This window comes from Peromyscus eremicus, chromosome 3 (genome assembly GCF_949786415.1).
Source record: "Peromyscus eremicus chromosome 3, PerEre_H2_v1, whole genome shotgun sequence".
NCBI classification, from domain to species: Eukaryota; Metazoa; Chordata; class Mammalia; order Rodentia; family Cricetidae; genus Peromyscus; species Peromyscus eremicus.
The window spans coordinates 156,962,200-156,977,022 of NC_081418.1; the positions used below are offsets into that span (position 1 = coordinate 156,962,200).

At 41.9% G+C, this 14,823-nt stretch overlaps 1 protein-coding gene across 3 annotated transcripts in view; it reads right to left on the reverse strand.

Annotated features, from left to right (window-relative positions):
- The window catches only part of Dennd5b (DENN domain containing 5B), a 135,731-nt gene that overhangs the window by 4,909 nt on the left and 115,999 nt on the right, over positions 1-14,823 (reverse strand). For all 3 annotated transcript variants that reach the window (XM_059256423.1, XM_059256422.1, XM_059256421.1), the window contains 6 exons: positions 13,823-13,968; positions 11,280-11,398; positions 9,246-9,433; positions 5,599-5,681; positions 4,930-5,056; positions 2,946-3,120 (listed from right to left, as the gene is read on the reverse strand). In XM_059256423.1, the coding sequence (XP_059112406.1) occupies positions 2,946-3,120; positions 4,930-5,056; positions 5,599-5,681; positions 9,246-9,433; positions 11,280-11,398; positions 13,823-13,968 (838 nt within the window). The remainder of the gene's footprint in view (positions 1-2,945; positions 3,121-4,929; positions 5,057-5,598; positions 5,682-9,245; positions 9,434-11,279; positions 11,399-13,822; positions 13,969-14,823) is intronic.

Genomic DNA, 14,823 nt, shown 5'->3' on the forward strand with positions numbered 1-14,823 from the left:
CTCACCCCCACCCTGTCTCCTAGACAGACAGACAGACAGACACACACACACACACACACACACAAACAGACACACACACACAAACAGACACACACACACAAACAGACACACCCATCCACATACCAAACAGATAAACAAATGTTTAAAAAAAACAAAACAAGCCGGGGGGTGGTGGTGGTGGTGGTGGGGTGGTACACGCCTTTAATCCCAGCACTCGGGAGACAGAGGCAGGCGGATTTCTGTGAGTTCGAGGCCAGCCTGGACTACCAAGTGAATTCCAGGAAAGGTGCAAAGCTACACAGAGAAACCCTGTCTCGAAAAACCAAAAAAAAAAAAAAAAAAAAAAAAAAAGAAAAATAACAAAACAAAACCAAAAAGCTATTAAGAAAACTCAAAAAACAGAAAACATACACCACGGTGGCACATATCTTTAATTCCAGCACTCAGGAGGCAGACGTAGGTGAATCTCTGAGTTTAAGGCCAGCTTGGCCTACAAAGAAAGTTCCAGGGCAGCCAGAACTACACAGAGAAATCCTGTCTCAAAAAACCAAAAAAACCAAACCAAACCAAACCAAAACAACACCACAAAACAAAAAGAATTCCAGCATAATTAACAACCACTTAAAGCCTTTCTCTTTTTCCAGCTGTAAAACTACAATATTCTAGAAATCTTGCCAGAAACCCTATTTATAGGGAAAAGGCGTATCTTAAACCCATTACTGCACACCTAGTGGACTCCTGATTTTACCTTTATCAGACTGTAATTTCATATAGGTCATCTCCAGAGCTACCCTATAATCTCAATTTTACAAAAAAAAAAAAAAAAAAAAAAAAAAAAAAAAAAAAAAAAAAAAAAAAAAACCCAAAAAAAAACAGAGAAAAAGGGGGGAAAGTAGTTTCTTAGAAACCCTTCTTTTCTTTGTTTTTTCGAGACAGGATTTCTCTGTGTACCTTTGCGCCTGTCCTGGAACTCACTCTGTAGCCCAGGCTGGCCTCGAACTCATAGAGATCCGCCTGCCTCTGCCTTCTGAGTGCTGGGATTAAAGGCGTGTGTCACCACTGCTCTCTAAAAACCTTTTGAGATGTAACTTGAGACCCACCACAATGGTGTATATGGCTAATGCTAAAACAGTTATTTGAAGCGTTTCCTTGAGAAGCCTGAAGCCCAAACCCATATTGGGCACATCTTACTTTCTATAAATTCTCCCTTGAGAGAGCCCATACTCCATACTCAAGTATTTATCTTATTTCTTTACTTAAGTGTGTCTCTTTCTTCTAACCCTTATGTCTAAGATCTATATTAAGATGTATTTTTTTATTATCAAGACATTTTCTGTTCATTTTACATACCAACCACAGATACCCCTCTCTTCCCTCCTCCCGCAGGATATCTTTTTTCAAAAAATGCTTTCTTTTTAAAATTATTTTAAGCCAAGAATGGTGGCACATGCCTTAAAACCCAGCACTCTGCAGAGGCAGGCAGATCTCTGTAAGTTCGAGGCCAGCCTGGTCTACAAAGCAAGTTCTAGGACAGCTAGGGCTACATAGAGAAACCCTGTCTTGAAAAACATAAAGCAAAATAAACAAACAAAAACAATAAAATTATTTTAATTTTTACTGAATTTATTTATTCTTCCCTCACACCTTCCTTCTTCCCCCGCCGCCTCCACCCAGTGCTGTGGACTGAACCTAGGTTCTTGTACACACTGATTAAGGGCTCTACCACGAAGCCCCATCTCTGGTCATTTTTTCATATCTTGAGACAGTGTCTCACTAAATTCCCTAGTCTGGTCTTGAACTTGCTCTGTAGCCAAAGCAATACCTAAACTTGTGATCTGTCTGCCTTTGCCTCCTGAAGAGCTGGTACTACAGACCAGTGCCAGGAGGATTGGCTATTTTCTTACTATGTGATTTTGGGATAGTTTACTAATGTATTTGGGCCTCATCTATTTCCTATTTTCTCACTTATAAAATAGGTAGATGGGTCTGGAGAGACGGCTCAGTGTTTAACAGCACTTGTTGCTTTTGCAGAGGATCCAGGTTCAGTTTCCAGGACTCACATGGTGCTCACAACTAACTCTAGCACCCTCTTCTGGTTTCTGCAGGCACCAGGTACTTAGCACACACACACATGCAGGCAAAAGAACATATATCTGTTTATTTATTTCTGGCTTTTAGTGACAGGACTTTGCTGTAACCCTGGTTGTCCTGGAACTTGATTTGTGGACCAGGCTGGCCTTGAACTCAAAGATCTTCACATCTCTGTTTCCTGAGTGCCAGGATTAATAGTGTGAGCCACCAATGTTGGGATTCTGCCTCCACTCCAGCTGCGTGACTGCACATGCGCAGTTCAGGAGCTAAGCAAGGGGTCTTGCGTCTTACGTCACCAGTGTGCACTGGTGATTACATGCACACAGCATGGCCATGCAATCAGCGCATGTGTGGTGTAGCTCTGGCATGTTCACAGGAACCCTTAAAAAGCCAGACACTGACCCCTCCTCTCCTCTCCTCTCCTCTCTCTGTTCTCTCCTGCCCCCACTATCTCTTCTCTGTCTCTCTCTCTTTGTTCTCTGCACGTGCTAATCCCGAGGCCTGGTTCTTTTGTGTGTCGTCCCCCCCCCCCCCCAATAAAGCTCTGATACTGGGTTTTGTCATGGCTTGTGCCTTGTGACCTTCTGCATGGTAACCAGTGCCCTTATCATTCTTAACAACCATCCCCAGCAAGGTAAATCATTTACACACAAAATAAAAATACAGAAATCTTTTTAAGAAATGGGGGTAAATCAGTTGCTACTGTAACAAAAAGGTACCCAGAACACAGCAGTCTCATGCATGATAACAGCTGGAAAGAAAAAACCCAAGAGAAATGGGCATAACCTGGGTGACTTTCAAGGCTCATGTTACCTACGGAACACACCTAAGGAAGGCATTATATGGCTCTGTACCTTGCTCCGAGGCAAACTAAGATCTGGAACTTGCCATCCTTCCCCATGCTCCTGGGTGCGGTGTTGATAGCGTTCACATAGTGGCAGAAGGCTTTGCAGGGTGATTTCTGAATGAGTACGTCATCGTCACTGTCTAAAATCTGGTCAGTGGTTTCAAAGTAAGCCACTGCTTTCTCTGAGGAAGACAAGCAGAATCACACCACACCACAGCAGTTATATATAGAAATGTCAAAACCATCATCTAATTTATCCTGGAAACTCTGAGGCCTGGCCTCATAGTCAGTCCTCTAATCCAAATCATTGCTTTATCACTGATTTCAGAATGAACTACAGAGATCTGTGGTTCATGACAGAACAGCATGATTCCTGGTACTGGGATTAAAATGCCAACACTGCCTGGCAGTAATTTATTTTCTAATCAAGACCACATTCCAGAGGGCCGGAAGGTTTATTCTTTTTAAATACCTTCATGAAACAGAATTTGGCATTAAAAAAACAAAAGACTAAAAAAAGGGAGAAAAGAAAAGGAGCCAAGAAAGGAAAGGAGGAGAATTATCTTCTAAGAGTAGACCCTTCCAGGAATAACAACACAGTGACCACTTGACCATCAAGACAGTGCCCTCTTCTAGAATGGCTGTCTTCAGTTAGATTATTAAATGGACCTAAACAGGCCTTGTGGAGTACTGACTAAATCTGAGAAGAGAGATGTAGCATGCAGACATCAGAGTCAGGAGCAGTAAAATTCTAAGCTTTCCAGAAAAGGGGAAAAAACACTCTTAGGTGCCTTGTCAATTTCCCTTTCTTTGTTTGAAAGTTTGGAGTTCATGTAGGCCTACTTTAAAAAAACACAAAATGGCTCACTGAACCTTTAAAGAAAATGACAGTTCTAGAATTCTACATACCTAAAGAAAGAAAATCACAAAACTCAGGATGCTTTTTAAAAGATTTATTTAATTTTTTTTTTTTTTCCGGTTTTTCGAGACAAGGTTTCTCTGTGTAGCTTTGTGCCTTTCCTGGAATTCACTTGGTAGCCCAGGCTGGCCTCAAACTCACAGAGATCCGCCTGGCTCTGCCTCCCAAGTGCTGGGATTAAAGGCATGCGCCACCACCGCCCAGCGATTTATTTAACTTTTTAAGATTTATTTATTTATTATGTATACAGTGTTCTGCCTGAATATACACCTTCCTGCCAGAAGAGGGCATCAGATCTCATTATAGATGGTTGAGAGACACAATGTGGTTGTGGAACTCTGCACCTCTGGAGGAGCAGCCAGTGCTCTTAATCTCTGAGCTATCTCCCCAGCCTCCTTTAAAAGATTTTTTTATCTTTATTTTATGTGTATGGGAGTTTTGCCTGCCTGTATGTCTGTTTATGTACCATGGGAGTACCGTACCTTCAGATGCCAGCAAAGGATATCACATCCCCAGAACTATAGTTAAAGAGAGTTGTGAGCCATCATGTGGATGCTGGGAACTGAACCCAGGTCCTTTGGAAGAGCAGGAAGTGCTCTTAACTGCTGAGCTATGTCTCCAGCGCCCCCCTTTATTTTATTAAATACTTATTTTGTGTGTGTACATGTAAGGAACTTGTGGAGTCAGCTCTTTCTATCCACCTGGTAGGCTGGGATCAAACCCAGGGCCTCTATAGCTGAGTCCTCATTGGCCCCCAACGCACTAGTGTATTACTACTTTTTATTAATTTTGGCTTTCTGAGTTTTTCTTTTTTTTTCTTTTTTTAAAGATTTTATTTATTTATTATGTATACAGTGTTCTGCCTGCATGTATGCCTGCAGGCCAGAAGAGGGCACCAGATCTCATTACAGATGGTTGTGAGCCACCATGTGGTTGCTGGGAATTGAACTCAGGACCTCTGGAAGACCAGTCAGTACTCTTAACCTCTGAGCCATCTCTCCAGCCCCGGCTTTCTGAGTTTTTAAAGAAACATTTTGGTGGCTTCATAATAACATAAATCTACTGAATTTACCTACGAAGTCCCAGATGAAGACATTCTTGTGAAAGATGCGGGCAGATTTGAACCCATGATGGAAAACTTGTTCCAGTGCAGCAACCAGGCCGTTTTCTCCGCAGAGCAGCACTGTGAGGCTTCCTCTCTGTAAACCACAATGTTAACACAGTGACAAGGGAATTCTGCTGCTTCTATGATTAAACAAAACAAAAACAAAAACAAACTGACCAACGCTAGAGGGGCTGGAGAGATGGCTCAGTGGTAAAGGGCACTGGCTGTTCTTCCAGAAGACCTGCGTTCAGTTCTTATCACCCACACTATGGCTCACAACCATCCTTAACTATAGTTTCAAGGGAACCAATGCTCTCTTCTAGCTTCCCGGGCATCAGGTACACGTGGTACACAGACATACATGCAAGTAAAACACTTATACATATGAAATAAAGTAGCCTCCCACCCCCAATAACAACCACACTAGAGAAACAAGAGCTGAGGGTAGCCATGTGGGGGTGGTACATGACTTTAATCCCAGCACTCAGGAGGCAGAGGCAGGTAGATTTCGAGTCCAGCTGGTCTACAGAGTGAGTTCCAGGATAGCCAGGGCTATACAGAGAAACTCTGTCTCAAAAAAAAAAAAAAAAAAAAAAAAGGCCCACCATACATATAGTTTTATTGCCCCCACAATACCTCCTTTTCAGGTTTGTGAAAGTGTTTCACAATATTGTTCACAGCTTCTCCAATTCCTTCCTGGATCTGTCCAGCATTGGGTTCTGCAAAATAATTAATAGTGTCTACATTTTTGTGAGAAATAAATAAACCCAAATACTATGGGATATTTAGCTGTAGGTCTCTGCAGGAAAAACTTCATCCAAACAAGCTAGCTTTTCCAGAGACTCCATGGATTTTGCCACTGGACAAAATGGCCAAGTTCAAGGGCTTGTGATGCACTGGAAAAGAATCCAAGAGATCCTGAGACTCAAACACCAGCCACACTACCTGCAAACTATAACCCAAGCCAAGTGTCTAATTTCCTCTGGCTTTTCTCAACTGAAAATAACTGAAAAACAAAACAAAACCAAAAACCAACAAGCCAACAAACATTCCTCCCTGAGAAAACAGAAAAAGATATTCAATGAAATTACCTGTCAGGGTTCCTATCATGAAATGTCACAACTCTCCAGATGTGAGGGGTGAAGTGGGGAAGACTCCCTCCCTTCATCATTACTCAAGAGGTTCCTGGCCGAGAATCTTGTAGGTGTATGCTAAGGCATCTGAGGCTCTCGATGACCTGTGTGAAGTTCTGCTGTTGTGGTTTAAGGGAAGAGGCCAGATACCATGTGGTGCCCTGGCTAGAAGTCAGGCTTTCCTCCCTTCCGGACTGGTCACTCTCCTTGTTCCATTCCCCCAGTGAGCACCTGTTCACCTATGTCTCTTTCTAGACAGACTGGAATCATTGTGGTGGTTTGAATAAGAATGACCCCCACAGGCTCATATATTTGAATGCTTGGTCCTGGTGGAACTGTTTGGGAAGGATTAGGAGGAGTGGCCTTGTTAAAGGAAGTATGTAACTGATGAAGCCGACACCATTCCCAGTTACAGCCACCACCTCTGCCTCAAGATTGTGGCTCAAAGTATAAACTTTTGTCTATGCTTTAGTGCCATGCCTGCCTGCCACCATGCTTCCTGCCAGATTGTCATGGATTCACCCTCTGAAACTATCAACTCCAAATTAAATGCTTTCTTTTAGAATTTGCCATGGTGTTTTAATCACAGCAGCAGAAAAGTAACTAAGACAAAACCACCTTGTCTACCACATACTAAGACTAGTTCATTTATTTTTAGGGTCTTATGTAGTTCAGCTGGCATCAAACTCACTATGAATTTGAGGAAGAGGATGGCCTTGTACTTCTGATCCACCTACTTTGATATCTTCAACAGTGGAATTATGAATATGAGCCACCATGCCTGGTTTATGTGATGCTGAGAACTGAACTGAGAACTTGCTTTTTGCTACACAAGCCCTCTACCGACAGAGATATTACATCCATGTGGTGGTTTGAATTAGAATGGTCTCCACAGGCTCATATATTTGAATGTCTGGTTCCCAGTTGGTAGAACTGTTTATGAAGGAATAGGAGGTGTGACCTTGTTGGAGGAGATGTGTCACTGAGGACGGGCTTTGAGGTTTCTAAGATTTATTTATTGATGTATATGGGTGTTTTGTTTGCATGTACATCATCTGCACATCAGAAGAGGGCATCAGATCCCATGAGACTACTGTTATAGATGGTTGTGAGCCACCACATGAGTGATGAGAATTGAACTCTTAATCATCTTTCCAGCTCTGTGGGGCTTTTAGGTTTCAAAAGCCTATGCCAGGCCCAGTTTCTCTTTTTGTCTCCATCTTGTGAATCAGATGTGAGCTCTAAGGCACTGCCAGCCTGTCACCATGATTGTGGACTAACCCTCTGAAGCTATAAGCAAAGCCCCAATTAAATGCTTTTTCTTTTCTTTCCTTCCTTCCTTTCTTTCTTTTTTTTCTTTCTTCAAGTCAGGGTTTCTTTGTGTAGCCCTGGCTATCCTGGAACTCTCTCTGTAGACCAGGCTGGCTTGGAACTCAGAGATCTTCCTGCCTGCATCCTGAGTGCTGGGATTAAAGGAATGTGCCACCACTGTCCAGCTTAAATGCTTTTTCTATAAGTTGCTTAGGTCATGGTATTTTGTCATGGCAATAGAGCAAGCAGTAACTAAGATAATCTTCAACCCCAAGAATAGTTGCAAAAAAAAAAAAGGGTAAGCAAATTTTATCTAGAGTCAGAAGAAGCAGGTAATAAGAGAAAAATGGGGGGGGTGTGAGTTGGCTGTGGTAGTGTATACCTTTAATGATAGTATTTGGAAGGCAGAGGTAGGCAGATCTCTGTGAGTTCAAGGACAGCCTGGTCTACATAGTGAGTTCCAGGCCACACACTTACAGGGTGAGACCTGCCTTAAAAAAAAAAAAAAAAAAAAAAAAAAAAAAAAAAGGTGTATGTGCAGCTTGCAACCATCTGTAACTACAGCTCCAGGGGACTCACTACCCTCTTCTGGCCTTCAAGGGCACCCCCCAACACACATACATACAATTAAAATAAAACATATCTTTAAAGGGGGAAGGAAGTTGTTTAGTACTAGAGCATACGCTTAGCACACACAGCTTTCCTTTCATAGAGACTAAGTGATCTGACAGTTTCTTAGGCTAGGCATGGTGGCACATACCTTTAATCCCAGCATTTGGGACACAGAAGCAGGTACTTCTCTGTAAACTCAAGGCCAGCCTGGTCTACACAGTGAGTGCCAGGCCAGCCAGGCATAGTGAGACCTGTCTCAAAAATAAAAGATGTGTGTGTGCTCTTGCACATGTGAAGTTACTGGGTGTCTTCCTCTAACAATCTACCTTTTTTGAGACAGGGTCTCTCACTGACCTCAGAGCTCACCTATGGTAGGTTGGGTAGTAAGCTTTAGGAATCCATGGGAGCTGGAGATCTGAACTCAGGTCCTCAGGCTTGTGCAGCAAATACTTTACCCACGTTCCCAATTCCACCCACCTTATTAATTTTTAAAAATTCATTTTCTCTCCAAACAAACCCTTGAATCTTGCTTTTTAAATTTTATTTTTATTACTTTAGTTATGTGTATGTATGTGGCTGGGGTCAGGTATGTACATATGAGTGCATTTTGCATGCAGAGGCCAGAGGTGTGATCCCTCTAGGCTGGAGTTCTAGGTGGTTGTGAACTGCCTGATGTGGGTGCTGGGAATGGAACTCAGGTTCTCTGGAAGAGCAGTATGTGCTCTTCACTGCTGAGCATCTCTTCAGTCCTTATCTACCTTAGTTTTTTTTTTTTTAAAATAATTTATTTATTTTATGTACATTGGTGTTTGCCTTCATGTATGTCTGGGGTCTCCTGGAACTGGAGTTACAGACAGTTGTGAGCTGCAATATGGGTGCTGGGAATTGAACCTGGGTCCTCTGGAAGAGCAGTCAATACTCTTAACTGCTGAGCTATCTCTCCAGCCCCCTACCTCAGTTTTTTGAGACAGGGACTCTTACTGAACCTGGTGCTCATCAATTTGGCTGGTCTGGCTGGTCAGTGAGTTCTGTCTCTACCCCTGCCCCAATACTATCCTGCTCTGGGCTTACTCAGATTCTTATGCTAGGGAAGAAGGCACTTTACCTTCTGAGTCATTCCCCAGGCCCTTCTTTTTTAATCTCCCCACCACGATTCATGAACACAACTGTCTTGTGGAGAATGGGTCACAGAAGCCTTCACTATGAGGCACACCAGAAACAACTCACTGGCAGTCTTTCCTGTGAGTGAAGTAATACTCAGTCTCCTGGTTGTCGTGGGAGACTTCTGCTGTGGTGGAGTCCGACACTGCTTTCCCAGGTCTTCATCTGAAGCTGATGTCATCAATTCTCCAATAAGAATTCTCTCCAGGCTTCCATCATCGATGCCTTTCCCCAGCCACCGCCCACATGGGAATCTGATAGGGTAAGGAAAAAAAAAATGTTTTGATTTAAAATCTTTTGAATCTTTGTTGTTTTTGTGAACTTACTCTAGTCTCCAGAGATCACATGAATCTACATTTTTAAAACCAGATTTTTGTTTTGTTTCCATTTTGAGATGGGGTCTTACTCTGTTGCTAAGGCTACCCTAGACTTACTATGTGAAGGCACTCAAGCTGGTCTCTAACTCCAGACAAGCTTCAGTTTCTGGAGTCCTGGGGTCACAGGTATGACATCATGACTGGCTTCCACTAGTTTTAATTAAAGATTTAAAAATGGCATTGCAGGTGAAGTTCATGATGCTAATATCTGAGGATTGTTTATTTCATCATGAAAAATTTCAAATATAGTAAAGTAGAGAACAGATACGTGTGGTAATATATGCCTTTAATTCTAGCACTTAGGAGGCAGAGCTCAGTGAATTCCAAGACAGCTCGGTCTATTCCAGTGCTACATAGAGAGAACATATATAGACATACTTTTATATTTAAAAAAATATTATTTTATATGTATGAGTGTTTGTCTGCATGCATGTCTGTGTGTCATGTGTATGCCTGTGCCTGCAGAGGCCAGAGTGTGTCCTAGATCTCTGGAACTGGAGTTACAGACAATTGTGATCTGCTATGAGGGTGTTAAAAACTGAAAGCTTCAGGTCCTCTTAAACAGGAAGCTATTTCTCTAGCCTCTACAATCTTTTTTTTTTTAACCAAAGATTAAATATTTTATTATTATTATTATTTTTTTTTGGTTTTTCGAGACAGGGTTTCTCTGTGTAGCTTTGCGCCTTTTCCTGGAACTCACTTGGTGGTCCAGGCTGGCCTTGAACTCACAGAGATCCGCCTGGCTCTGCCTCCCGAGTGCTGGGATTAAAGGCGTGCGCCACCACCGCCCGGCTAGATTAAATATTTTATCTTTTTTTTTTTTTTTTTGGTTTTTCGAGACAGGGTTTCTCTGTGTAGCTTTGCGCCTTTCCTGGAACTCACTTGGTAGCCCAGGCTGGCCTCGAACTCACAGAGATCCGCCTGGCTCTGCCTCCCGAGTGCTGGGATTAAAGGCGTGCGCCACCACCGCCCGGCTTCTTTTTTTTTTTTAAAGATTTATTTATTTATGTATGTATTATGTATACAGTGTTCTGTCTGCATGTAACCCTGCCCACCAGAAGAGGGCACCAGATCTCATTACAGATGGTTGTGAGCCACCATGTGGATGCTGGGAATTGAACTCAGGACCTCTGGAAGAGCAGCCAGTGCTCTTAACCTCTGAGCCATCTCTCCAGCCCCTCAATATTTTTTCTTATTCATGTGTATATGTATATATGTATGTCTGTGCATGTGTGCACATGTGTGCAGATGCATGTGAGTACCCATGGAGGCCAGCAAAGGCACTGGATATCCCAGGGCTGTAGTTACAGGTAGTTGTAACCTACCTGAGGTGGGTGCAGAGATCTGAACTTGGGTTACTTGGAAGAGTACCAAGTGCTCTTAATTGTTGAGCCATCTTTTCAGCTCCATTATTATTATTATTATTATTATTATTATTATTATTATTAATTATTGTCTCCATGTAGCCTTGGCTGTTCTGGAACTCACTTTATAGACCAAGTTGGCCTCAAACTCACAGAGATCTGCCTTTCTCTGCCTCCTGAGTGCTGGGATTTAAGCACCCACACCTGGCCAACTTTATGTACTATAAATAGAACAAAACAATACATCCCCCAAAAAAACTAGTTCAGGGGCAGTGGGAAGGCTTTAGGAAGATTTAAAACATTTTGTTACCTAAAGAGCTTTGAGACAAAGAATTCTGCTCCTAAGTCTATTTACTCACCTATACGTATGTCCTGTGATTTCATTTCTCACCATGACACAATCCACTAGCCATTTAGCTAACAGTCCAGAGTTATCGTGGCCAATCTGAACAGTAGTGAGCTTTCCCAGGTTCTGACACTGTAGAGACAGGACCACAAATTATTCTGTACTCAATTCTTTTCTATTCCCTTCAGCTTTGGCAGTGGACTCTGGCTCAATCTAACACTTACAGAGACTTACTCTGTACAATGTGCTAAGTTTAATACCATAGACAGCCTCCATGTATTCTTTGCTCTCAGGGACTTTCATACATTGAGACAGGAGATGGACAATGACTACCAAATGGGTTGGAGTGCTTGAGGTGCTGGACTAGAAATGTAAACAAGTCTTTGAAGAATGCTGGAGAAGGAGCATTTACTTCTATTTGGGGAATCAAGAAACAGAATCACTGATAATGATTTATGTCTTAACTGAAGGGTAAAAAGGATTTCAGTAAGTGGAGGAAGGTCTTATTTAGATTGACTTACAGCAAATAACCTATTTAAAAAATCACTAACTGATAGTTCAGTGGTAGAGTGCTTGTGGAGCATGGTCGAGGCCCTGATCTATTAGAGAAGTTTAAAAAGCTATTTGGAAAAATCATCTTACCTACAAGGGATATATTCTAAGGCTCCCAGTATGTGCATGAAATGCCTTAATATCAAACCTACATATACTGTATTTTTCCTGTATGCATTGCAATGTTGTCACACATACCAGAGTTTTTCCATGTTTTATGGTCTGGATCCTTCTCTGCAACTCTACTCTTATGCTGTGGGGCCACTAATAAGTGAAATAAAGGTTACATAAATACAAGCAACTGCCACACCTACATAGCTAATCTGATAACCTGAATTCTTACTAAGTAACGAATGGGAGGGTAGCACATACATGTCATGTTAGACAAAGACAGAATTCATGGCTGATACAGGAACAGCACAGATTTCATTGTGCTATTTATAATGGTTTACAATCAAAAAACTTATAAATTGTGGACTGAGGGTATAGCTCAACGGTAGAATTCTTGCAGATCACGTGTAAGGCCCTGGGTTTGTTCCGTTGTAATGAAAACCAAGAATGTGTAAACAACTCCCACACTCAAAATTTTTAATTTTTGCTTTGTTTCTGAGACAGTTTCGTTATGTAGCCCAGGATGGCTTTGAACTTGCAGCATTCTTCTGCTTCTATCTCCTGAGTGCTGGGACTCTAGGTATGTGCCACCATGCCTGGCTCTTTATTTTTATTTTTTTGCTTTTTGAGACACAAACTCATGTAACCCAGGTTGACTTCAAACCTGCTATGTAGCTGAGGATGGCCTTGAACTTCTGACCTTCCTGTCTCTGCTTCTCAAGTGCCAAGGTTATAGGAATACACCACATGCTCAGCTTTTATGAATTTTTGTTTTTGGAATTTTCCACTTTATATTTTTGGACTACAGTTAACACCAGGTACCACAACTGTAGAATGTGAAATTATGAATGAACTGTAGTTATTAGTGTCCTTGCTGGCCCTTTGTGGACAAGTATAAAAAGCAATGGTAAGAGGAATTGCAAAAAATGGATGCTAATTAAATTCTGACTTAAAAAATCTGATAATGAGAGGATCACAAACTGACTATAAGCTGGACTGAAACATCAGAGCTGCAAGTTTTAAAAGCATTTGTCTTCTTTGTGTATCAATGAAAGGCATCATGTGACCCAGCTGAGAAATGCAGCTACAAGGAGAGAGAGAAAGAAGATGGGACTTACAATACAGTTTTTGTTCCACAACTGGTAGGCTAAAAAAAACCAAGGTTTTTAACTTTTACACACAAATAGATGTGAGTCTGCCACATACATAAAGCCAAATGGACCATTGGGCTATGGATTACGATTCCAAGTGAAAATGGCTATTCCTGGGCCCCAAGGAACATGGATGAGCATTGAACATTCAGTTAGTACTATTTCTCTCCTGAAATACAAAGAGGTTATTTTACTCCTCGAATATTAGGACCAACCTGAATATGGGTTCAAACATATGGAAAAACTCTACTAGAGCACACGCCTTTAATCCCAGCACCTGGGAGCCAGAGGCAGGCAGATCTCTGAATTCGAGGCCAGCCTGGTTCACAAAGTAAGTTCCAGGGCAGCCAGGGCTGTCACACAGAGAAAACCTGTCTTGAATAACAAAACAAAATTCTATAAATGTCCCTATGTGCTTCAAAAGCCATAAGCATGGACATCGGCTCCCTGGTCCTAGAGAACCATTTCAGGGGAAGCATGAATTTAACATTCTCTGTTTGCCATGTTCTGTGTTAGGCACTGGGAATCAAGGAACAAGACCTGGTAAAGCCTACCACAAGTAGAAAAATAGGGTTTAGCAATGAAAATAAAAAGCAAACAAACTAGTGTAAGCCTCTTCAGACAATAAGGCTATGATAACAAATGACCCTATATGTTTGATTGCTCCTTTATTTCATTTGTTTCAATGAAAAAGCAAAACCAGAGTTCTTCTGAAGAACTCAAAAGGCATTAGCTAACCCACCTCAAAAGTCATCTCAAGCAGGTTTTTTGGAATCTGCATTACTCCTGTGTCTCCTAGCTCTCCTGAGACACAGATCCACGGGTTTGATGTAATGATCGCATTGCTCAGTTTTTTAATTGGAATGATCACTGATCTATAAGGAATCACTGAAAGAAAAACACAGAAGTGAATTAAAAAAAATCACAACTATCCAGAACTAGATGCTTTAAAGATATATTTTGCCATCTATTTATTTATTTATTTTTGGAGGCAGGTTTCGCTGTGTAGCTTTGGAGCCTGTCCTAGAACTCGCTCTGTAGACCAGGCTGGGCTCAAACTCACAGAGATCCACCTGCCTTTGCCTCTCAAGTACTGGGATTAAAGGCGTGCGCCACCACCAACCAGCTATTTTATTTTATTTTTATGTGCATGGATGTTTTGCCTGCATGCATGTATGCACACCACATCTGTGTTAGTGACCACAGAGGTCAAAGGATAGAGTCAGACTCCTGGAACTGGAGTCATGGTACTAGAGTTATGTGGGTGCTGGAAACTAAACCCAGGTCCTCAGCAAGAACAAATATTCTTAGGCACTGAACCTTCTCTTTAGCCTCTGATATTTGGCTTTTATGATCAATTTTTAAGATATACTCATGAGGGCCAGTGAAGTGGCTCAGTGGTTAAAGGTACTTGTCATCAAGCCTGACAACCTGAGTTCAATCCTGGAACCTGCACAGTGGAAAGAAAGAACCAATTCCTACAGAATGCTAGGATTAGGTTATTGAGGTAACTCATATGTACAAGGAATTTGGGAGAGCCAGATGTGCTGAGATATATATGAAGCCTTTCCAGTGGCCTCACCACTAGATGTCACCATCGCATCATGGACCTTGGCTAAATGTAAAAGCATGAGAAAATTTGGAATTCAAAGTAGAAATCATGTAAGAATGCTGCTGACTGTTGGCTCACTCATGGGTTCACACTTAGCTGGCTTTTTTATACATCCTGGGATCACCTGTGCA